Here is a 25415-nt window from a genome sequence, read left to right on the forward strand (position 1 = left end):
ATTCCCCCACCCCACCCCCACCCCCCAGCAACACACTTGGAGCACAAATAACTTTTGCCTGGGGAAACATCTGCATTCTCAGAAACAATGACATTGACTTATCTCACATATACTACATTTCTGTTTTTTGAAAAGAGTAAGAGGATAATGCAGACAGGATTTCAGAACCTGTGCCTTTGTAGGAGGTATGGGGGTCGGGGGGAGAAGGATCGGCACAAATAAGAACTGAGGTATTATCTCTGCTCTGGCAGGAGACGGCTTCCCAGGTGCCTAGTGGTAAAGAATCTGATTGCCAATGCAGGAGACCCAAGAGACGCAGGTACGATCCCTTAGGTCGGGAAGATTCCCCAGCGGTAACCCACTCCAGTAACCTTGCTTGGAAAATCCTGTGGATAGAGGGGCCACAGTCCAGAGTCGGGACGGGACTGAACAGACACCAAGCAGAGGGTCTGGGGGATGGGCGTGAACACCGTGAAGAAGAGGTGAAGTGCAGCACCTAGGCACTGACGGAAGGCAGGAAACGAGATAAGGTGGGAGAAATAGAAACAATCCGACGAGGGATTGCAAGAGCAAAGAGAATGGTTGAAAAAAACAGTGAGAAAGCAGAGGGAACAAAGACACGCCTGCACGGGGGGAAGAGTACCCTCCTGTCCTGACCCTGACAGATTAGGCTCTCTTAGCAGACCGTTATGATCCCGACTCCCTGTCACTCGACTCCAGCCAGACTAACTTCCTTGATGCTCTTGAACACTCCTGCCTTAGGGCTCTCCATTTGCAGTTCTTCCCGCAACCATCTACATCAGGTTTATCTCTTCACTTCCTGGAGCTCTACTCGACGGCGTCCCTAACCACACCCTCGCTCTCTCCCTCGCTCTCTAACTCCTACCCTGCTTTATTCTTTAAGCTGCAATCAACCAGCCGACAGACTATTTGGCTATTGTCTGAATTTCACCACCACCCCCCTCCCCGTTTCCCAGAAGGTAAATTCCGTATGAACGGGGACTTTGTTTTGCTCACTGCTCTATCTCCGGTACCCAGAACGGGACCTGACGCTTTGTGGAGGCTTCATACACGTCCTCGGAATCAAGGGAGTGGGCGCGAGTGGAGAAAGGCGACCGGAAGAGATTAATTCGGAAGGGGTAGCCAACGCAATAGCACACCTGCCATTCTTTTTCTCTTTCTCCCCTCCCCGTCTCTCCCTCTCCACTTCAAAGGCTAAGGACAAGAAGCGGGAATGAGAGAAATACAGAGAAAAAGAATCCAGATTAGTCCAGTTCAAATCCTGATGAAAAGTGCAAGGGTTGGAGAAGGGCTGAAAGGGAGAAAAACAGATGCACACGCAACAGTAAAAAGAAGTGAAAAGTAAGAAGAAAAGACTGGTAGACGTCACTCTCTCCAGTCACTCTCTCTGACTCCTCCTCTCGACTGGCCCGAGGCGATTCGCCCGGTCACCACCGCGGAGGAAGCCAGACCCGCCTCTCTCGGAGGAAGCCCCTGGCCCGCCTCGGCTGAGGCCCGGCACGCGCCCGCCCGAGCCGCGAAGGCGGCGGGACTACAGCTCCCAGGGTGCCGCGCGCGGGCGCGCCTGCGCAGTGCAGCGGGAGGCGGCGGTCTGTTCTCCGCTGAGGAGGAGCGGGGCTGAGGAGGGAGGCAGCGGGTGAGAGTTCAGAGTTCAGCAGCAGCAGCCCGAGCCCATGATTCCCATATGCCCTGTAGTTTCTTTCACCTATGGTGAGTATAATGTGCCCCTCAGGGGTCCCCGCCCGGCCTCTTCCCCGGCCCGGGGCAGCGGGGAGGCGCGGGGGTTGGGGCAGGCTCCGGGGAGGAGGCGGCGGCCGCCGCCACCCGGGCGTGCGAGTGAGTGAGGGAGTGCGAGGCGGGAGGGGGAGGCGGCGCGGCCGCGGCCCGGCGAGGGCGGCTTCTCACGGCGCCTCTCTCTCTCTCTCCCCTTCCCTCCCTCGGCGTCTCTGCCCCTCGGCGCCTCTTCTCCCGCCATGGGACCCGACTCTCCTTGCCCGCCGCAGTGCCCAGCCGGCTGGGGGAAGATGCCAAAATGGCGACCGGCAACTACTTTGGATTCACCCACAGCGGGGCGGCGGCGGCGGCGGCTGCGGCCCAGTATAGGTAACGGCTCCCCGCTCTTTTCCTCCTCTCCCCCTGCCCGCCCCTCCGCCGGGATCCCGCCGACGCGACACCCCCGCGCCCGCCCCCACTCCCCACCCCTCGGAGTCCCGGCCCGTGGCAGGCCAGGCCCGCGGCCTCTCCCGGCCCGGGGCGGGAGCGAGGGGACGGCGAGGCTGGGGGCCGCGGAGGGCCGCCCGGGCCTTCGGCGGCCCCGCAGCTAAAATGGCCTCCCGCGGCTTCGGAGCCGCGCCGCCGCCCCCGCCCGGCGGGCTGAGGGAGGGAGCGGAGGCCGAGGCCCCTGCGGTCCCCCCGCCCCGCGGGCAGGTCCCCACCTCCGCTCCCCCTCCCACTTGGGGATGGAGAGAGTGGGCGAGGGCTTCTCTGAGGGAGTGGGGGTCGCCCCGGCCCGCGCGCTGCCTCTGCTCGCCGGGTGTTCGGGTCCCCGAGCCCAGATAACGTGTCGTTTTCTCGGCGCCTCCTGCGTCCCGTGATCTCACCTGGCCCTCCACCCGAGCCCCGCAAAACCAACTGCGGGTGTCATCGCATTCATTAGGTTGATTTAGTTTTCCCCGTGAGGAGAGAGGTAAACACACCAACCACCTGTGAATTGTGTAGCTGGCAGACTGGAAAAGATGCGCGAAGTTTCTAGTGCTGACAAATGAGTCCACTGCCTTGTTGGAGCTATTGCGATTAGGCTCCAGGTGGGCCGGTAATTCCCCTGGGCGGATCTTTCTCCTCCGGAGAAATGAAAAGGGCTAGTGAGGTACAGAGTTAGTGAAATGCCCCATATGAAATCTCTACCTTAAGGGAAGCTCTAATTTCTGAAATGTCAGTAGTTCGTTATGTATCTTCTCAAAAGAAAGAAAAAAACTAGATTTTGTTACTTTTGAGTCACTCTGAGAGGCTCTAGATTCAGGCTATAAGCATACAGGGCTCCTAAGTGACCAACTTTTTATATATAGAAAGATTATATTAGATATCTGTGTAGTAGGCAATTTAAAACCTAGATAGTTTTCTCACGTCATTCACTTCAGAAGGTGGGTGCTCTAATGGAAAGGACATCACTGGGAACTGGAAGACCTGAGTTCCAATCTATTTTGCTCCTGATTTTATGACAGTGGGAGTATCTCTTAATTGAGCTGTCATTTTCCTCATCTGTAAAATAAAGTGTCTTTTGTGGTTAAAACTTGTAATTCTGAAACACAATTGCCGTATTTCATGGAATAATAAGATGCTGTGCCTTGCAAGCACTTCTCTGGTGGCTAGGCGGTAAAGAATCCGCCTGCCAATACCGGAGATTCGGTTCGACCCCTGGGTAGGGAAGATCCCCTGGAGAAGGAAATGGCAACCCACTCCAGTATTCTTGCTGGGAAATGCCATGGAGAGAGGAGCCTGGCGGGCTACAGTCCATGGGGTTGTAAATGAGGCAGACAGGAGTAGCAACTAAACACCACCATATATTGTAAAGGAAAGGGTGTCATTATTTTATGTATCACTTAAAAAAAAACCCACTGCTGATTAAAATCACTCAATGTTTAAGACACCATTGATTTTTAAGAGATGTATAAATATTTTATTGATGAAATTGATATTTTACTAGTTGTTGAATGCCTTGAACGCATGTGGCGTCTTTTACAAGTCCTTTTACCTTGAAGCTTACTTGCAGAAAAAGGATTGAGATGACAGATTATTGGAGCAAAAACGTTAAAAAAAAAAAAAAAAAAGTCTTTGCTTAAAAGTTGTGATCGTTAAACACTGGCGAAGTTTCAGCTACTTTAAACAGCTGATAATATCGTGAAGAGAGAAAAATCAAGCCATTTTTCTTTCTCTGGGAAATAAGAGATAACTAATGAGCATCTGTGTCCTAAATCTACTGGTACCAAGTACTATGTGTTCTAGACAAGACTATTTAACCACTTAAATTTTAATTAACACTATTTTTCTGTTATACTGTTTCCAGAGTGATGATAGATTTGTTGGATTATTTATTAACTGTTTACTGAAAACGTAGTGAGTTCTTTGTGGCAGTTTGAAGTTTTTTTTCTAATGTAAACCTATAGATAGAAATGAGGGGAGGAAATGCCAATTTAAAGGTAATCACTTTTTGATGAAAATATTTGCATATATGTATTTTATCCCATTATAGGAAGCTATTACAGAATTTCTATAGTTTTTTTTGTTGTTTTTTACTTTGAATCTTAATAGTTTTAGTAAACTGTTATGTCAATCCAAAATATTAAACTGATTGTTATATATTTATGTGTGTCTAATACTGAAGACCCGGGTTCCACCCCTGGGTCAGAAAGATCTCCTGGAGAAGGAAATGGCAATCCACTCCATTATTCTTGCCTGGAGAATACCATGGACTGAGGAGCCTGGTAGGCTACAGTCTATGGGGTTGCAAAGAGTCTGACACGCCTGAGCGACTAACACTTTAATGAGAAAAGACTAGTCTTTTGACGTTACTTATTTATGCATATATTGGCAAAACTAATTTTTTTTTTTTTTTTGGTTCCTGTTCTTTTTTTTTTTTTTTAAACTTACAGTATTGTATTGGTTTTGCCATATATCAACATGAATCTGCCACAGGTATACACATGTTCCCCATCCTGAACCCTCCTCCCTCCTGTCTCCCCGTACAGGTATACACGTGATCCCCATCCTGAACCCTCCTCCCTCCTCTCTCCCCATACCATCCCAGGTCTGGGTCTTCCCAGTGCACCAGCCCCAAGCATCCAGTATTGTGTATCGAACCTGGATTTTTAAGATACTTTATCCTTGTACATAACATAGTACATGGAATTGTTTGTTTTTAATGGAAAGAAATCAGATTCAATAATGCTAACACTTGTTCAAGGAGGATCAACAAATAATAGTAAAAGCGTATGCAAAAAATGCAGTGATGATGTTCATCTTTCTTCCTGTCTAGAAATCATTAAAATACAACTTTCAGACATGGAAGACCACAGATTACTTTTCAAAAATATACTTTTTTTTTTTTTTTTAATTTAAAGGATGTAAACTCAAGGAAATCTTAAACATTTACCTGTTGGATTACATGAATAATTGGCTTCACCTGTCGTAGAGTACAGATAACTGAAAGTAACTATTTCTTAAGTCTAGGTTTAATTGTGGTTCTTAGTTTTCTTGGTTACAGCTATGTAAGGTATTTGATTAAATTTATTTTAAGTTTAAGCTTTCTTTTTGCTTGTTAGTATTTGAGATTTATAATGGTATACTAAATAGCAAGGTTCTTTAAGAGATGTTATAAGAATATAAGTCCTGCTACTAATAATTTTTAGATAAACCAAGTTTTTCTTTTGTATAATGCATATTAGATATTTTGTGATAAGCATTTACTCAGTCTTTATGCTACATGTTCCATCAGCTACTGAATTATTTTTCCTCCTGCTTTCTGTATTTCTTTTTTTTTTTTTCTTTTTGTATTTCTTCTAACGCTACTAAATAAACCTATTGTGCCATTTGGCCACTATTGTAAATGTAATCTTTTCGTTTTCTTACCATTCATGTGCTTTTTTCCCCCTTGGAAATTACAAAATCAAAAAAATTATTAATTATTGTGTTTATATGTATATGTTTCTGGTAGAATGTTTATTTGGGGTGTGCAGGACAAAGCAGATTTCAGGCATGGTGAAAAAAATTGGAATGGCTTCATGGCAGAAAGAGAACTTGGTTGGATAGGTACCTACTTCAGTGCAGTACTTGTTTTTGTTTGAGAAGATATACTTTAAAACTTTTAGACATAATTTTATAATAAATTAGGGAGAAAACAATTTTAACAGTTGTAAGGACTTACCGTAGCAAAGAATGTGAGGAAGATAATTCTCAGTGGAAAAAATTTGCTAAAAATTAATGTTTTATAGGATCAAATCAGTTTTTTCCTCTCTTACTGGGAGTTATACAGAAGTTCTCATAGAAGTTCTTCAGTTTTTTAAGGAATTTTGTGGCATAAACAAATACACTATAATACAAACTAACGTAATCTCATTATAGTTTACTATTAATAGGACATAATCTTTTCTTTGAGAGTTTTAAACAGCCAGTTTCTCTTATTCCTTAGAAAAGCCATGGATGTTTCAGTTCTTGTCACCTTTCTATCTACTCAAGATACTTGTCTGTTTCCTGCATAACCTGAATCTTTAGCTTGTGCTTAAACTTTCTTTGTGTATAATTCTTACCTGAATGTTATTCTACCTTCAATAAAGTTAGCTATTTAAAATAATCATTTGGCAACATTTTTTACCCTTTTAATATCTAGAATTTATTGAGTTCAAAAACTTGAGTAATGATTGTATAATGATCCAAGATAATTGCCCCCATATCTTAGAATAATAATATTCTTAAATAATAAATGTTTAGGTGGATTTTGACTGTTGTCTGGATATTAGCTTAAATATCTGCTAGTCATCTCATCTAGTGATTCTTGAGATGTCTTTAGGACATCTGTTCCTAAAGGATGAGTATCTCTTCACATCACTAAGGTAACTTAAATAGACTGATTAGCCAGTGAATTTTCTTTTTTTTTCTTCTCTTTTTTCCTTTTTATTGGAATGTAGAGTTAAGAATATTGTATCTTGGAGGAAAGAATAAAAGTAACACCAGTAAGGTCACTAACTGAGACTGTGAAAAAACCAGATGAACAGGTTTTTGAAACCAATGTTAGTGATGGAAATTTACTGGCTCTACCGAAAAAATTTTACTGCAGCTGCTAATTATATTAACTCTTCCATTGTTGAATTAGAGATCTTAGGGTTCATATTGCATGAATGAATTTGAAATAATGAACATTTTCTTTCCAAAAGGATTAGTGCTATTACAGGGATGTGTCCTGTATGTGTTATTAATAGCCTTAAGGGCAGTGTGAGCCAAAATAGCACTCTATAGAATGCTTAAAGTGTATTCTTGACTGTGCTTTTGCTTTTGTAACCTGCTTCACAGTATACTATAAAGAAAAGGGAATCAGCTAGTCACACTTTGGATTTGAATCTCTTGTCTCTTTAGGCACTTGTCCAAGTCCCTTAATTTTTCTACGACTTGGTTTCTTCAGCTGACTTGCCTTGAGGTGAAGATTAAATATAAAACTTCCTGGCCTAGTGCCTGATTTTCAATAGGTACTTTACCCATGCTAGTTTTCAGCAGAGATTTGCATAATAATATTAAAAGGGTTCTAAAAGCTATCCTTAGTTGATATCTATCCTACATTTGATATATGGAGTTTCATCATCTCAATGTAGAAGAAAATGGCAACCCACTCCAGTGTTCTTGCCTGGAGAATCCCCTGGAGAATCCCAGGGACGGAGGAGCCTAGTAGGCTGCTGTCTATGGGGTCATACAGAATCAGACACGACTGAAGCAACTCAGCAGCAGCAGGAGCAGCATCTCAATGTTAAAAGTAGATACTTGAGTATCAGTTGGCAGCCTCAGTTTCAGTGTCAGTTTAATAGAGACCTCCAAATTTTTAATTACTTGCAAGTAACATGATTATAATTAACAGACAAATATGAGAAATAATAAGAATTCAGATTTCCTGAATCTAAGATCAGGGAAATATTGGTAACAGTCATGTTTCATCAATGTCAGATTAGGTAATTATATTTCAAATAAGTTTTTTGTACATAGCCATAAAATCTATTAAGTAGATCTAAAACTAATGAGATAATGCAGAACATTTTAAGGAAAAAATAAAATAGGCTATAAAGAACATAAAAGAAGACATACATGAAGATGGGCTGTGTTCATGGAGTGAAAAAAAATCAATACTATCAAGTTAATCAGTTTTCTTCTGAGTAGTCCATATATTTAATGTAACTCCAATAAAAACCCGCAGACTTTTTGGGTTAACTTGATAAAGAAATTCTTAGGTTGACAGTGAAGAGAGTATTTGTCCAAAAGTAGTCAAGACAGTCTTGTCATGATATCATGCATATTAGCAGATGTTATTAAACAGGAAAATGTGGTATTGGTAGAGGGACAGACAGATCGTTGGCTTATAGTAGAGATCCCAGAAATAGATGTGTGCTTACAGGCAGTGGATTAGAATATATGGCTGTTGAAGTAGAGATACTTGTCAAAAAAAGCAAATCAACCAAATTGTTATTCAGAAATAAATAATCAGGATAATCAGAAAACAGTCCTTCAGCTTGTAAATGTAGTAACTGACAAAGTATGTTAGAATTACTAGAAAGAGATGAAAGGTGGGGAGTGTGCCTACGGTACTTATCCATACACTGTCCTTGGCATCACTCTATCGTAATTGGGGTCGTCGTTCTAAGAACAACATTGCTTAGTGTTTTCTGAAAGCTGTGTACAGTGCAGCTCTTAATTCACCCTTACACAGGGCAAATTATTGAAATAAAGAACATTTGACTTTTTGTTTTTTTAATATTAGTCTCCTCATGTAATAAGTACATTAAAATGCATTTGTAGGGAGTAACTTGCAGTACGCATAGTCCCTGCTCTCAAGGAGTTTACTCTGCTGGAAAATGAGAGTAGGGGCAGGTATACCTACAGGTAACTCTGCCATGGTAACGATCGTACTGATTTTTAATAAAATGCTTAAATGGGGAATTGAAGTATTTCAACTATGGGGTTTGAGGTAGTCTTCACGGTATTCTGAAAATCGAGGCAGGGTAATTTTAGACAAAATGTGTTGGCCAAGGCAAGAAGGAATTAAATTCTTTTTTGGTTTGTGTAGGTTTTTTTGGACACACCATGCGGCATGTAGGGACTTAGTTCCCCAGGGATTGAACATGTGCCCTCAGCAATGAAAACACAGAGTCCTAACCACTGGACTGCCAGAAAATTCTTGAATTAAATTCTTAATATGGTTGGTAGTTGGTTGGTTCTGAAGTCCTGGCTCCCTCTACTAGTTTCCATGTGACATTGGGCAAACAGTCCTTTGGTACTTGAGTTTCTTCATCTATAAATTAGATATAATACTAATAATTATCTCATAGGATTGGAATTTTTTGAAAAATTCTACCTTGAAGTGTGATATATATGAAAAGAACACATATAATAAGAGTATAGCTTGATGAAATGTCAGAAGCTGGGCACCACTGTATAATCAGTACCCAGATCAAGAAACAACATTATCAGCATCCCAGGAGGCCTCTACATTCTCCATTATGGTTTGAGAATTCAAAGAGATAACATTTGTAAGGTGCTCAGAATATTTAGTAGGCATTTGGAAATGGAGCTCAGAATTGGGATACGGGTCGTAGAGTAAATGTGAATATTAGCCATATATGGTGGTGAATCCACCATTGTAGCTGTGAGTATGGATGAACCAGAGGAACTACTTGTCATGCATCAAACATTTAAACATTTAGTAAACTTTTTTTGAATGAGTGGGGGGAAAAAAGAGAGTCAGGATTACAAACTTGGGGAACTTCGGTGTTGAAAGTAGAGCCAGAGAAAGAAGAAACAAATAACTGGGCCAGGGTGGTGGTGAACAGAGAGCTAGGAGAATGTAGTGTTCATAAAAACCTAAAGAAGATAAAGTAGTCAGCAATATTAAGGCTTTAGAGAGGCCAAGTAAAGAATTGACAGTTATCAAAAGCATTGCTTTAATTTTCATGGGCAGCCATTATAGAAAAACTAGAATCTGACTTTTTTTGGAGCTACAGAAAGACAAGCATAAAATTTTGCATAAAATAGGTTTTGTAGTTTAACTTAGTACTCAAATAATTTTTTAAAAAAAATTTGTTGAAGTATGGTTGATTTACAATGCTGTATTTCTGCTGTACTGCAAAGTGGCTCAGTTATACTCATACAAACATACTTTTTTATGGTCTTTTCCATTATAGTTTATCCCAGGATATTGAATATAGGTCCCTGTGCTATACAGGAGGACTTTGTTGTTTATCCACAAATAAATTCTTGAGGGTCCAAGAGGTTAAATGGGCTTAAAATATTGGGAGGCACTGTGTTTAAAGATAAAAGAAGTGAAAATAAAATTTTGAATTAATTTTTTATTTCTTGAAAAAGATAATGTATAATTGCATTATACTGGTATAGTAGTCTGCATTAAATGGGCAGAGAACTTGAAATTTGAAGAATAATACTTTTTGATAGAAAAAACAATGAGCCTTTTAAAAATACATACGTGTGTGAAGTCGCTCAGTCGTGTCTGACTCTTTGCGACCCCATGGACTGTAGCCTACCAGGCTCCTCCGTCCATGGGATTTTCCAGGCAAGAGTCCTGGAGTAGGTTGCCATTTCCTTCTCCAGAGGATCTTCCCCACCCAGGGATCAAACCCGGGTCTCCCGCATTGTAGGCATTTACCCTCTGAGCCACCAGGGAAGTAGGGCAAAGAGTGATACGGTTTATGAAGATGATTTTATTGCTACTCTCACTACCCCAGTTCTACCCATCACAAACCATTTTTTACTATAAGCAGACATAGTTACTATAAATTTAATCAAAATACTCTTATGCTTAAAATCCTTCATTTGCTAACCCTTACTTTCAGAATATCTGGTTATCCTAGCTTCACATTTAGAGGATTTGGGGGTCTTATTGTATAGACTTACAGTTCATTATTCAGATGATACCCAAAAAATTCTGAAAACAATACTAGTTAAAAAAAAAAGAAAAACTGACATGAAGAGTAGGGTGTTGCTCATTGTTCAGTTGCTCAGTTGTGTCGGATTCTTTGCCACCCCATGGACTGCAGCACGCCAGGCCTCCCTGACCACCATCTCCTGGAGCTTGCTCAGACTGATGTCCACTGAGTCTGTGATGCCATCCAACCATCTTGTCCTCTGTCATCCCCCTCTCCTCCTGCCTTCAGTCTTTCCCAGCATCAGGGTCTTTTCTAATGAGCGGCTCTTTGCATCAGGTGGCGAAAGTATTGGAGCTTCTGTATCAGTCCTTCTAATGAATATTCAAGATTGATTTCCTTTAGAATTGACTGGTTTGATCTCCTTGCAGTCCAAGGGACTCTGAATTCAGAGTCTTCTACAACACCACAGTTCAAAAGCACCAATTCTTCGGCACTCAGCCTTCTTTATTGTCCAACTCTTTACATCCATACATGACAACTGGAAAAACCATAGCTTTGACTAGATGGACTTTTGTTGGCAAAGTAAATGTCTCTGCTTTTTAATTTGCTGTCTATGTTGGTCATAGCTTTTCTTGCAAGGAGCAAGTGTCTTTTAATTTCATGGCTGCAGTCACCATCTGCAGTGATTTTGGAGCCCAAGAAAATAAAGTCTGTCACTGTTTCCATTGTTTCTCCATCTATTTTCCATTAAGTGATGGAACCGGATGCCATGAACTTAGGTTTTTGAATATTGAGTTTTAAGCCAGCTTTTCCACTCTCCTCTTTCACCTTCATCCAGCATTGCATGACTTTCTTTTAGATGTCTTCCAAAGAAAACTGTTCGCTTATTTTCAAAATGGAATAAAATTTATTTTATCTCAATTACCATATGGATCCACTAGATCTTTTTTTATAAGTTTAAGATTTAGAGTATGGAATCTTAGTGATCTTGTTTTCCTGTTTCTTGAAACATTTTGCTATTTCGTGATCCTAAAAAAAAGAGGAAAAAGATTATTCCCTCTTTACTCATCACTCATTTCCAGCTATGCTAAAAAAAAAAGTAATGCAATAGCAAAATGGTTTTGGAAGCACCTCGAAGGATGGTACGGTAGTGAAATAAGTGGAAGATATTGCATTGCCCAACATTTTGCATCTTTCAAGATGGTATGAAAGAAGAGAGAGACACTACCTTTAATTGTTGGCTTTTAGTTTTCCTTCAACACAATTGAGGAGTCAGAATTAGTCATTCTCTGTTCATGCTGTCAAAAGATAAGAAAGTTAACACAAGAAAATATTTGACAGTTTTTACATAAATAAGATGAATGCAAGAACAAAAGGACACTACTCAAGACAAATGATAATGGTGAAATTGATTGCATGAGCAAAATCTCAGCATAAGGGTCTTTAGATACCATATCCTCGATCAGGAATCCCCATCCCCCAGGCCACAGACCCTTAGGAATCAGCCACACAGGAGGTGAGTGGCAGGCCAGTGAGGGAAGCTTCTGTCTGTGTTTAACAGAGGCTCCCATCACTCCCTTTAAACCTGAGCCCCACCTGCTGTCAGACCTGCAGAAGTATTAGATTCTCATAGGAGCTGCAAAGCTCCTCCTGTGAGAATAATGCCTGATGATCTGAGGAGGGGCTGAGGTGATGCTAGTGCCGGTGAGCCACTGCAAATACACATTATTATTAGTGGAGAGATTTGACTACACAGGGACCACAATCAGTTGCTGGACTGCACAGAGACCACAATCAATTGCGTGCAGACTCCTGTCAGAACCCTGTCAGTGAATGACAATTGTATGTGTACATGCTAAGTCACTTCAGTTGTGTCCGACTCTTTGTGACCCTGTGGACTGTAGCCTGCCAGGATCCTCTGTCCATGGGATTCCACAGGCAAGAATACTAGAGTGGGTTGTGTTTCCTCCTCCAGGGGATCTTCCCAACCCAGAAATCAAACCTGCATCTCTTCCATCTCCTGCATTGGCAGGCAAGTTCTTTACCACTAGTGCCACCTGGGAAGCCCAGGTGGCAATTGTATAATTAATTCATTATATATTACAATGTAATAATAATAGAAATAAAGTGCACAATAAGTGTAATGCACTTGAATCATCCCAAAACCATTCCCTCCCCCCATTTGTGGAAAAATTGTCTTACATGAAACTGGTCCCTGGTGCCAAAAAGGTTGGGGACCACTGTCTGAGATGAGTTTCTTCACACTGAAGAATCAGTAAACGAACAATATTTCTAAGGATAAAGAAAAGAAAGTATTCTCATCTAATTAAGAAGAAGGACTCATTATGTAATATTCTGTGACAATATTAGGAACATCCCATTTTGCTAGAAGTATATGTGGCAGAAATCTTTCTTGTTTTGTGATGTTTGTGAACTAAAATTTACTCGGTATGGTGCATTAGTGAACAAATCTTCAAGGCAGATATGTATACAAAGGTAGTTGGAAGGAAATAGATGGTGTAGAAATTAAAAGATTTATTAGATAATTCCAGAACAAAAAATTGATAATGTTTTGCAGTTATGAATCAAATATGATCATCATCATCTCTCTCTCTCCAGAAAAATATGAGCCATAAAACATATCAAAACTTTTTAAAGCATTGTATGTTGACGATTCAAATGTAGAAAGAACCAGAAGTAATGAAGAGTTGGAACTCATTAGACAAACACTTAAAATGTGGAACTAGCATTTACAGATGGACATGTTTCACGTTCATGCATTAAAGTTGATGAGCAGTTATGTTTAGAAAATATGGTCCATTTTATCTATATGTGGATAAGAATTTTAATTCGTATTGAAAGTTTTCTAATAGTTTTCCATTATCCCTTATTCTTATGTAAATGGTCAAATAACCTCAAAAATACTGAAAAGGAGAGAATGAGATTCAGTGGATCCAAATGACATTTCTCCTGGTGGTAGCTCAGCTGGTAAAGAGTCCACTTGTAATGCAAGAGAGACCCTGGTTGATTCCTCGGTCAGGAAGATCATTGGAGAAAGGATAGGCTACCCACTTCAGTATTCTTGGGCTTCCTTGGTGGCTCAGATGGTAAAGAATCCACCTGCAATATGGGAGACCTAGGTTTGATCCCTCAGTTGGAAAGATCCCCTGGAGGAGGGCATGGCAACCCACTCCTGTGTTCTTGTCTGAAGAATCCCCAAGGGTAGAGGAACCTGCAGTCTGTAGTTGATGGGGTTCCTAAGAGTCAGACATGACTGAGCGACTAAACACAGAACACTACAATATTGAGAGTTAAAAGATCTCAAGAAAACTGTTAACAGTTCATATGCTATTTAACCATCCCTCTCGGACCTTGTAGTCTACAAATCTGATGAGTTGGTAGAAATGGTAGGATTGGTTATTTTATTTGTTCTAGTTTTTAAGAAGAAAATAGAGCCTGAATTTATTCAGTATTTAGTTCAGTCGCTCAGTCATGTCTGACTCTTGGTGACCCCATGGACTGCAGCACATCAGGCTTCCCTGTCTGTCACCAACTCCCGGAGCTTACTCTAACTCATGTCCATAGAATTGGTGATGCCATCCAACCATCTCATCCTCTGTTGTCCCCTTCTCCTCCTGCCTTTGATCTTTCCCAGCATCAGGGTCTTTTCCAAGGAGTCAGTTCTTCACATCAGGTAGCCAAAGTATTGGAGTTTCAGCTTCAGCATCAGTCCTTCCAATGAATATTCAGGACTGATTTCCTTTAGGATGAACCGGCTGGATCTCCTTGCAGTCCAAGGGACTCTCAAGAGACTTCTTGAACACCACAGTTCAGATGCATCAATTCTTTAGTGCTCAGCTTTCTTTATAGTCCAACTCTCACATCCATACATGACTCCTGGAAAAACCATAGCTTTGATTAGACTGACCTTTGTTGGCAAAGTAATGCCTCTGCTTTTGAATATGCTGTCTAGGTTGGTCATAACTTTCCTTCCAAGGAGTAAGCATCTTTTAATTTCATGGCTGCTGTCACCATCTGCAATGATTTTTGGAGCCCAGAAAAATAAAGTCTGACACTGTTTCCACTGTTTCCCCATCTATTTGCCATGAAGGGATGGGACCAGATGCCATGATCTTAGTTTCCTAAATGTTGAGTTTTAAGCCAAGTTTTTCACTCTCCTCTTTCACTCTCATCAAGAGGCTCTGTAGTTCTTTGCTTTCTGCCATAAGGGTGGTGTCATCTCTCCCAGCAATCTTGATTCCAGCTTGTGCTTCATCCAGCCCAATATTTCTCATGATGTACTCTGCATATAAGTTAAGTAAGCAGGGTGACAATATACAGCCATGACTTACTCCTTTCCCTATTTGGAACCAGTTTGTTGTTCCATGTCCAGTTCTAACTGTTTCTTGACCTGCATACAGATTTCTTAGGAAGCAGATCAGGTGGTCTGGTATTCCCATGTTTTTAAGAATTTTCCACAGTTTGTTGTAATCCACACAGTCAAAGGCTTTAGCGTAGTCAATAAACCAGAAGTAGATGTTTTTCTGGAACTCTCTTCCTTTTTAAGTGATTTAGCGGATATTTGCAATTTGATCTCTGGTTCCTCTGCCTTCTCTAAATCCAGCTTGAACATCTGGAAGTTCACGGTTCACGTACTGTTGAAGCCTGGCTTGGAGAATTTTGAGCATTACCTTTCTAGCATGTGAGATGAGTGCAGTTGTATGGTAGTTTGAACATTCTTTGCCATTGCCTTTCTTTGGGATTGGAATGAAAACTGACCTTTTCCAGTCCTATGGCCACTGTTGAGTTTTCCAAATTTGCTGACATATTGAGTGCAGCACTTTCACAGCATCATCTTTTAGGATTTGAAATAGCTCAACTGGAATTCCATCACCTCCACTAGCTTTGTTCGTAGTGTAGCTTCCTAAGGCCCACTTGACTGCGAACTCCAGGATGTCTGGCTCTAGGTGAGTGATCACGCCATCGTGGTTACCTGGGTTATGAAGATTTTTTTTTAATATAGTTTTTCTGTGTATTCTTGCCACAGAATATATTCTATCTTCTTCTTAATATCTTCTACTTCTGTTAGGTCTGTAACATTTCTGTCCTTAATTGTGCCTATCTTTGCATGAAATTTCCCTTGGTATCTCCAGTTTTCTTGAAGAGATCTCTAGTCTTTCCCATTCTAGTGTTTTCCTCTATTTCTTTGCATTGATCACCAAGGAAGGCTTTCTTATGTCCCCTTGCTGCTATTTGGAACTCTGCATTCAAAGGGATATATTGTTCCTTTTCTCCTTTGCCTTTAGCTTCTCTTCTTTCCTTAGCTATTTGTAAGGCTTCCTCAGACAACAGTTTTGCCTTTTTGCATTTCTTTTTCTTGCGGATGGTCTTGATTCCTGCCTCCTTTACAATATCCTGAACCTCTGTGCATAGTTCTTCAGGCACTCTGCCTATCAGATCTAATCCCTTCAATCTATTTGTCCCTTCCACTGTATAATCGTAAGGGATTTAATTTAGGTCAAACCTGAGTGGTCTAGTAGGGAACTACTTCCTTCAATTTAAGTCTGAATTTGGCAACAAGGAGTTCATGATCTGAGCCACAGTCATCTGCTCTTGTTTTTGCTGACTGTATAGAGCTTCTCCATCTTTGGCTGCAAAGAATATAATCAGTCTGATTTCTGTATTGACCATCTGGTGATGTCCATGTGTAGTCTTCTCTTGTGTTGGAGGGTGTTTGCTGTGACCGGTGCATTCTCTTGGCAACGCTGTTAGCCTTTGACCTGCTTTGTTTTGTACTCCAAGGCCAAATTTGCCTGTTACTCCAGGTATCTCTTGACTTCCTACTTTTGCATTTCAGTCCCCTATAATGAAAAGGACATTTTTTGGGTGTGTGTTCTAGAAGGTCTTGTAGGTCTTCATAGAACCATTCAACTTCAGTTTCTTCAGCATTACTGGTCACGGCATAGACTTGGATTACTGTGATACTGAATGGTTTGCCTTAGGAACGAACAGAGATCATTCTGTCATTTTTGAGATTGCAGCCAAGTACTGCATTTCAGACTCTTTTGTTGACTCTGATGGCTACTCCATTTCTTCTAAGGGATTCTTGCCCACAGTGGTAGATAAAATGATCATCTGAGTTAAATTCACCCATTCCAGTCCATTTTAGTTCGCTGATTCCTAAGATGTCGATGTTTGCTCTTGCCATCTCCTGTTTGACCACTTAAAATTTGCCTTGATTCGTCAACCTAACATTCCATCTTCATATTCAGTATTGCTCTTTACAGCATCAGTCACTGACTTCCATCACCAGTCACATCCACAACTGGGATATTTAATCATCCTTCTCCCTTGTAGTCTACAAATCTAATGAGTTGGTAGAAATTGTAGGATTCATTATTTTTTTGGTTCTTGTTTTTAAGAAGAAAATAGAGCCTGAATTTTAAGTTTCTTCCAAAATTCTGCAGTGATGCAGTTATTGTTTTAATAGCATTGTAAAGGTAATAGAGCATGACATAGCAAGTTTAAGGAATTCCTAAAGGTAGTATGTCTTTTTTCATCATTCTCAACATTATAAAATATTAAATATAAAGAAGATAAATTTGACAGTTTTGTAGACATAGAAAATCCTATAATTTGACCTAGAAGAGTCCAACAGTGCTGAACATTAAATTTGGGCTAATGGAAAGGTTGTGTTTTGTGTGCCAAGAGAAGGGGAAAAATGTTTTATCAGTTACTTTACTGTGTTATCCAAAGTTGAAACAGATACACTCAACAGTAGTTTCCAGAGGGAAAAAAAAGCACATTTAATAATATAAGTGACAGAAGCTACCTACATTTTCTTGAGATTATTTTTCTCCTCATTGCCTTTCAAGGTCAGAAATTAAACATTCCGCATCTGTCCTATGGTGGTTCCTCTAGAAATTTCACATTTTTAATTTAAAGTTAATTAATTTCCTGGTGGCTCAGATGGTAAAGCGTCTGCCTACAGTGCAGGAGACCCGGGTTCAATCCCTGGGTTGGGAAGATCTCCTGGAGAAGGGAATGGCAACCCACTCCAGTATTCTTGCCCCCCGCCACCTGCAAAAAAACGTGGGGGCTCAAAGAAATATTACTGGAGAAGGCAATGGCACCCCACTCCAGTACTCTTGCCTAGAGAATCCCATGGATGGAGGAGCCTGGTAGGCTGCAGTCCATGGGGTCGCTAAGAGTCAGACACGACTAAGCGACTTCACCTCACTTCAAAGTTAATCCTTACCTTTACCTGTTTAGGAAGGTACCTTAACAGTACCTCCTAAACAGAACAAGGACTTAAAATGCTTTAACTTTGATCAATTGCCTCCTCATTTTGTGCTTCTGTTGTTTTTAGATTTTCTAAACCCTGTGACAATTTTTGGACAAAATTGTCTTATATAGCCAGTGACTATTTAAATTTGCCTTCAAATTTACTTTTTTTTTTTTTAACTTAACGTTCATTCATCCTGAGATCATTTTCTTTCTTCCTGAAGTATATCTTTGAGAATGTCCTTTAATATGGGTTTACTAAGAACAGATTTTTTTGTTTTGTTTTATTAATCTCAAAATATCTTCATTTCTCCCTTCTCATTCTTGAGAAGGCATCACTTAATCTCTAGGGAATTTTTTCCCCCTCAGATTAATTGTGCTTTTCGCTCTTTGGTGTTTACAGTTTCACTCAGATGGATTTTGGTGAGAATTCCTTATTTAATCTTACTTTGGAGTAGTTGGGACTCCTGGATATGAGGATTGTTATATCAAACATTCTATTTAGATGTTTCCTCTCTCCCATTCTTTTTCTTCATTTGTAACTCCAATGAGTTGCAAGTTAACATTTTTTATTCTTTGCTCCTGGTCTTTTAACCTCTTTAATATCTTTCATCTCTTTGTGTGCATTCTGGGTAAGTTTTATAGATTTATTTTTTTTTTTTTGCCAGCTATGTCTAATCAGTTATGTGATGCCTTTCTAAGATTCTAATTTTTATGCACTGTATTTCATTTCTGGAAATTGTTTCCATTCATCTGGTTGTTTTTGATTGACCTCTTGGTCTTGGTTTTGACTATCTCTTGAGTGTGCTTATTTTCTGTTTTGTATCCAATAATTCTAATAATTATAGTTTTCTCAGTTTTTTAATTATTTTGCAAGCTCTTGCTCATAGTATCTTATTTCCTTATGGGTTTCATTTTTGATTGAGATCTCTTTCTTGCAGGACTGTAGCATTAGAGAGAAATCTGGATCCTGTGGCACCTGGAAGCATTGTCAGCACAGAGATAAACTAACTACTTGGTTTGGTGTTTTCCCTGGTCAGATAATGTGAATTCGAGAGCCCAAGCTAAGGAGAGTGCTCACTTGTTAAGAATTATCAAAGAGCCTTCTCTCCTTTACCTAGGGCCAAGGCTCAGACAAGAACGTTTCCCATACAGTTCTCCCTTAAAGGGGGAAGTGGGCTTTTTCCTAATTTACTTTCTGTTAGTTTCTTGTGGGGTGCCAAAGTTCTGAGCCTTTACTTCCCAATGCCTTTGATGTCTCTGTTAACACAGAAATTGGTATGTATAGCAGTTAACCAAGAGGAGATTTGGAGCCCTAGATAAGACTATTATAGGTTTAAGCAACAGACCTCTGGCCACTCATGCACTCTTTGTTTTAACAGACAACAAATACTGTTTCTCTGTCATAAGATAGAAGGAAGCATTTTGCTTAAAGAGGTTATAAGTAAAGAGCAGGAAAATGAATGATGAATACCATCACAGATCTTAAGTTAATGTTCTGTATCATAAAATGGTGATTCTCAAACTTTCTGGTTCTGGGACCCTTCTAAAGTATTTATAAAATTGTTTTAAAATAATAGTAAAGCCACTACATGTTAACCAAGAATATCTTTATGAAAAGTAACTAACTATTCCAACCACAAAAAAAGTAGTGAGATGAGAAGCATTGTTTTTCATTTTTACAAATCTTTTTAATATCTGCTTGGATAGATAAGATGGTTGGTTCACTAAGATGGTTGGATTCTCATATCTGCTTTTGCATTTAGTGTGTTGCAGTAAGTTGTTTGGATTAAAATATATGAAGGCAATTTGTAATTGAAAAAAGAGAACCAACCTTGTGGACCTTCTGTACTAATCTTAGGGACCCTTAGCTGTCCTTGGATCACATTTTGAGAACAGCTCAGTTTTGAGAACTGAGATATAGGAATGTTTTCCCTGTTACTAGATTCCATTTATGTGGACAAGCCATATGTACACATAACTTACTGTGATTTCAGTAGTGACTGTAAATTTAGTAGTGTAATATAAAGCCAGGTCATATTAATGGAATTTGAAAGATGGGCCCAGAGTCGGGTATAGATTCAGGTTGAGGCCAGAAATGTAGATGTAGAGTTGTATTGGAATAACTAGAAGGGAGTATTTAAATTTAGGGCTGGTTTGTTAGTCATTAAAGTTGCCTGTCTGAAAATTCTGTTATAATATCTTATGCTTCCCTTTTCCCAGAATAATGCATTAACTAATTAAACATAGATAGAAGAACTTAATGATAACAAGTCCCTTATTTTCCTTCTCCCTTCCTCCTAATTCCACTTCCCAGGGACCCTCATCTTTAATATATCTTGGTTTTATTTCTAACCTCCTTATCACTAAATAGTATGCTGCATTTTTATATCTTAATTTATCAACTATACATTATTTTGACTTCTTAAAATCATGGTTAGGAGTTCATATATACTCTCTCATGCTTCTCATGTTTCTCCTCCCAAATTCAGTGATATGGCTGTCTCTCTTCAACAGTACTGTCAGTTCTGTTGTAGTTCCATCACAAGCTGATAGTATCTTGGTACTATTAGGAATCTTTAAATTCTTCTGCTTCACTTTCCTTCTTTTTCCACTCCATCCATCTACTCAGCTGTAGTTTTCCTTGTGATAGCATTTACATTGTGTTCTGTAATAGTTTATCTTCCGTGATTCAGGTTTATTCTAAAACTTGAAAGCAAAAACCATTTCATTTTTCTGACTGTAAATAGTATATACTGTGGTACCAAGTACTGATCTATGATTAGAATTCCTAGTGTATTCCATTTTATAACCCTGTATCACTTAATAATCTTTCTAGGTTCAAGTTCAAATGGGTTTTCCTTTTTTGACACTCTGCTAGTTGCTCAGCTATGATCATTTTTCTTGACCAGTTTCATATTTCCTGAAGTCCTTCATTATCCTGTTTTTCACCCAAATCTTCTTGGTGCCTTGATTATATCATGAGATTTCCCCAGGCTCCTGATCTGCTGTCTATTGTCCAGTCGTCTGTTTTCCTGAACATCTTTCTCCTGGAGGCTTCTGCCCTTCCTTTGTTTGCAGTCTCATCTGGGCCTTTGTATTGGCTTTTATCACTCTCGTGGTTTGAATCCACTGTTTGTGGAATTCCATGGTATTTTTCTTGTTTTATTTTTTGCTGAAGTACATTTTCATGTAGCTTCCTAAGAAAAGGCATATAGGAGGTAAACTTCAGACCTTAAATGTCAGAATCTATATTCTGTGTTAATAGTTTAGCTGGGTGCAGAACTCCACATTGATAACCATTTTCCCTTGAATTTTTAAGACATTACCATATTGTCTTCCAGCCACTAGTGTTAAAAATAAGTCTGATTTTCATTTAGTTGTGTGTAGGTAACCTATTTTGTTTGTGTCTGGAGAGTTAAAGGATTTTTCTCTTTGTCTTGAGGTGTTATGAAATGCTAAATGTCAGTGTTGTCCTTTCTTTCTGTTCTGCACTCTGTAGACCTCTGAATTTGAAAATACATTCCTCCCTTCAAGGGTGGGAAATTTTATTTCTTAATTTCTTCCATCTGCTTTTTTTCTTTTCTCTAGAAATTCCTTCTTGTTAGAATTTTAGACCTGCTATATTTATCCTTTCTCTTTAATCATTTTCTTTACCTTGTTCATGTCCTTCATTTTTATCTTCTAACAAGTGTAAAGTTCTTATTTTGTAGATACAAATTGGAGATTTTGAAAATTCTTACCTGTTGCTTTGAGTTATCCATTTCCCATGGAATCATTCTTGTTTCTTTTTCAGTTTGTAGTAATATCTGGTCATTTTGGCTGGCTGTTTATTTTGATAAGGCTTCTGTCTTCACTTTCAGCTTTGTTGTTGTTCAGTTGCTAAGACGTGTCTGATTCTTTGTGACTCTATGGACTGCAGCACACCAGGCCTTCACTATCTCCAGGAGTTTACTCAGACTCATGTCCATTGAGTTGATGATGCCATCCAACCATCTCATCCTCTGTTGTCCCCTTCTCCTCCTGCCCTCAACCTTTCCCAGCATCAGGGTCTTTTCCAATGAGTCAGCCCTTCGCATCAGGTGGCCAAAGTATTGGAGCTTCAGCATCAATCCTTCAATGAATATTCAGAGTTTATTTCCTTTAGGATTGACTGGTTTGATCTTCTTGCTGTTCAAGTAACTCTTGTTGTCTTCTCCAGCACCACAATTTGAAAGCGTAATTTTTTGTCACTTAGCCTTCTTTATGGTCCAACTCTCAACATTTGTACATGACTACTGGAAAAATCATAGCTTTGACTATACGGACCTTTGTCAGCAAAGTGATGTCTTTGCTTTTTAATATGCTGTCTAGGTTTGTCATAGCTTTCCTTCCAAGGGCAAGCATCTTAATTTCATGGCTGTAGTCACAATCTGGAATGATTTTGGAGCCCAAGAAAATAAAATCTGCCATTGTTTCCACTTTTTCCCCATCTATTTGCTATGAAGTGATAGGGCCAGATGCCATGATCTTAGTTTTCTTGATGAGTTTTAAGCCAGCTTTTTCACTCTCTTTTTTCACCTTCATCAAGAGACTCTTTAGTTACTCTTTGCTTTCTGCCATTAGGGTAGTATAAGCTGTGTTTCTGATGTAGTTGCTGTTTCTCCCAGCAGTCTTGATTACAGCTTCTGCTTCATCGAGCCCAGCATTTTGCATGATGTACTCGGCATAGAAGTTAAATAAGCAGGGTAACAGTATACAAACTTGATGTACTCCTTTCCCAATTTTGAACCAGTCTGTTGTTCCATGTCTGATTCTAACTGTGGCTTCCTAGTCTGCAGACAGGTTTCTCAGGAGACAGGTAAGGTGGTCTGGTATTCCCATTTCTTTAAGAATTTACCACAGTTTATTGTGATCCACACAGTCAAAGACTTTAACATAGTCAATGAAGCAGAAGTAGATACTTTGCTGAAATTCTCTTGCTTTTCCTATGATTCAGCGAATGTTGGCAATTTGATCTCTGGTTTCTCTGCCTTTTCTCAATCCAGCTTATATATCTGCAAATTCTTGGTTCACATGCTATTGAAGTCTAGCTTAAAGAATTTTGAGCATTACCTTGCATGTGAAATGAGTGCAGTTGTGTGGTGGTTTGAACATCTTTAGCTGAAGGTAAACAGTTCAGGAATATGAAACATTTATTTTTTACTCTTTAATATCAATAATATCCTAAATACTCCACCCTCAAGAGAAATACCATTCCTATTTTATGTCTGATTATTTCTTAAGCTTTCTTACCCATGTTGATTTCCTATGTTTGTTTCATAATTTGTTTTTTAGTTTGTTAAACTTTAAAACTGACCGAAACTGATTAGATTTAATTTATTCACAAAGGATATTATCATCTAAATAAAAGGTTCTGCTCTCCTGGTTGTTTGGTAAATGAAAATCTCATTTCACAGATTATTTCTGTGGCATAGGATGTGGGTTTTTATTTTATGTCCTGGTTTATTTAAGATTGGTGGAGGGGAGCACATGACTTGTGGGATTTTAGTTTCCAACCAGGGATTGAACTGGGGCCATTGGCAGTGAGAGTTCAGAGTCCTAACCACTGGACTGCCAGGGAGTTCCCTATTTAAGAAACAACTTAAAGACAGTTGTGCGTGTGTACTCAGTTGTGTCCGACTTTATGCGACCTCATGGACTGTAGCCCACCAGGCTCCTCTGACCTTGGGATTTGCCAGGCAAGAATACTGGAGTGGTTTGCCATTTTCTTCTCCATAAAGATGGTTAAGTCTTAAATTTTATATAGAGGTATAACTTACCTTTTATTCTAACACTCGAGACTAGGCAAAAACCTTGATTTGAACTGTTTCAACTTAAGACTAATTTTACATAAACTAATTTGAACTTGGCCTGAATTCTTAAAAATTGTTTAGACTTAGCTACTTGATATTTCATTGAGTTAGTGTAGTCCAGTGTGGTCATCTGTGTCATGTAAAGGACCGTTTTTCTAAAGGTATTTGAAATTGAAAAAGAATTTCCCAGATGGATCTAAGATAACAGATCAGAGAATATTTATTCTTAACTGCTATCAGCTGCCCTAGCTCTTGACTACCTGGGAACTGAGAGTGGATCATCATCCTTCATGATGCTTTGGTGGAGGCTGTGGTTCCAGTCCAGATGATGGTTAGGGACCTGGTTGTACAGAGCAAGTTAGATTAGTTAACCTTAAGAATGTAAATATATGGTAATTGCTAAATGCACTGGCATCTTTTTTATATGGCTGCTGGGAAGGGTGACTATAAAATTTATTGTTGAAATTGGGGCATAGGAGAGTGAGAATACTATTAATAAATATGTGGGGCAATAGGCATAAACCAGAACACAAGGTCATCCGTCCCCAAGCTGTGTGGACTTCTAAAGATCAGAGGCAGTATACATCAAATTGCCTTGGAATAGGAATATTTGATATTCCTATTCTACTCCAACTTTTGCTTTTTGTCCTATAGGACACATTTTGGGGAGCATAAAACGTGAACAGATGCTTAAGGAATTTTGAGCATTTGTCCTATAGGACACATTTTGGGGAGCATAAAACATGAACAGATGCTTGATGAAGAGCAGTGAGATGAATGGAAACAGTATAGGAATTCAAGACTCTGGATTTTTATGTAGCCTCTGGATTTTTATGTAGCCGTATAGCCTGTATGTGCGAAATCTTACCAGTAAATGTTAAATACAAGTTCCACAGAACTGGTGCATTTATATTTTAAACATGATTCTTTTTCTCGGTTCTAGGAATTTTGAAGAAGTATACGTTACTGGAATTTTTCTTAACAATGTGGAATTATCCATAGAAAATGTCAGTGCCCATCTAATTTCCCACTATTGGCAGTTTAAACTTCCTTTTTCCTGTCTTATAATTGGCATATATGTAGAAAATGTTAGCTAATTTTTAGTGTCAAAATGTGGAAAACCTCATCCAAATAGAAATTATAAGAGTTTCTTTGGACTCTGTTCTAAGTTTTTGTTTTTTTTTCTTTTTCATATTGGGCTGAAATCTGCCACCCTTCCATCCATTGGTTCTAGTTCTGTTCTCTGGAGCAGCATGGAGTAAGTCTCTTCTATTAGAAGGCAGCTATCATAAATTCCAAGGTCACCTTTTCTAGACTGAATGTCCCCAGGTCCTCTACTTTTTATGTAAAATAATACCCATATTTATAAACTTCATACTGATTCTTTTTGAATACATTCTAATTGTCAGTGTTTTCCATAATACAGTTAAAATATGATGGCCCCAGATTTTAATTCTATGCCATATTTTTTTGGTATTGTGCATACCAGTGAAGAATATCCTGTACTGTAACCCATGAATCAGGCACACTAGTTTATTAGTGCAGCTTCAGCTATGTCAGGTATTTTTTTCTTAGCTGTACTTAACTTTTGACTCGTATTAAAACGTATGGTCAACTAAAACCTGTCAGCTAAATAGCTGTTGGG

General features: G+C 39.5%; 1 protein-coding gene across 3 annotated transcripts in view; it reads left to right on the top strand.

Annotated features, from left to right (window-relative positions):
* Positions 1-1579: 1579 nt before the first annotated feature.
* Positions 1580-25415, top strand: part of ZFR (zinc finger RNA binding protein) — an 83785-nt gene continuing 59949 nt past the window's right edge. For 2 of the 3 annotated variants that reach the window (XM_070774791.1, XM_070774793.1), the window contains exons 1-3: positions 1580-1731; positions 2025-2124; positions 25005-25028. In XM_070774791.1, coding sequence (XP_070630892.1) covers positions 1695-1731; positions 2025-2124; positions 25005-25028 — 161 coding nt within the window. In that variant the 5' untranslated portion in view covers positions 1580-1694. The remainder of the gene's footprint in view (positions 1732-2024; positions 2125-25004; positions 25029-25415) is intronic. The other variant, XM_070774792.1, reaches the window with a different exon arrangement.

The sequence above is a fragment of the Bos indicus genome, chromosome 20, assembly GCF_029378745.1.
Source record: "Bos indicus isolate NIAB-ARS_2022 breed Sahiwal x Tharparkar chromosome 20, NIAB-ARS_B.indTharparkar_mat_pri_1.0, whole genome shotgun sequence".
Lineage (NCBI taxonomy): Eukaryota > Metazoa > Chordata > Mammalia > Artiodactyla > Bovidae > Bos > Bos indicus.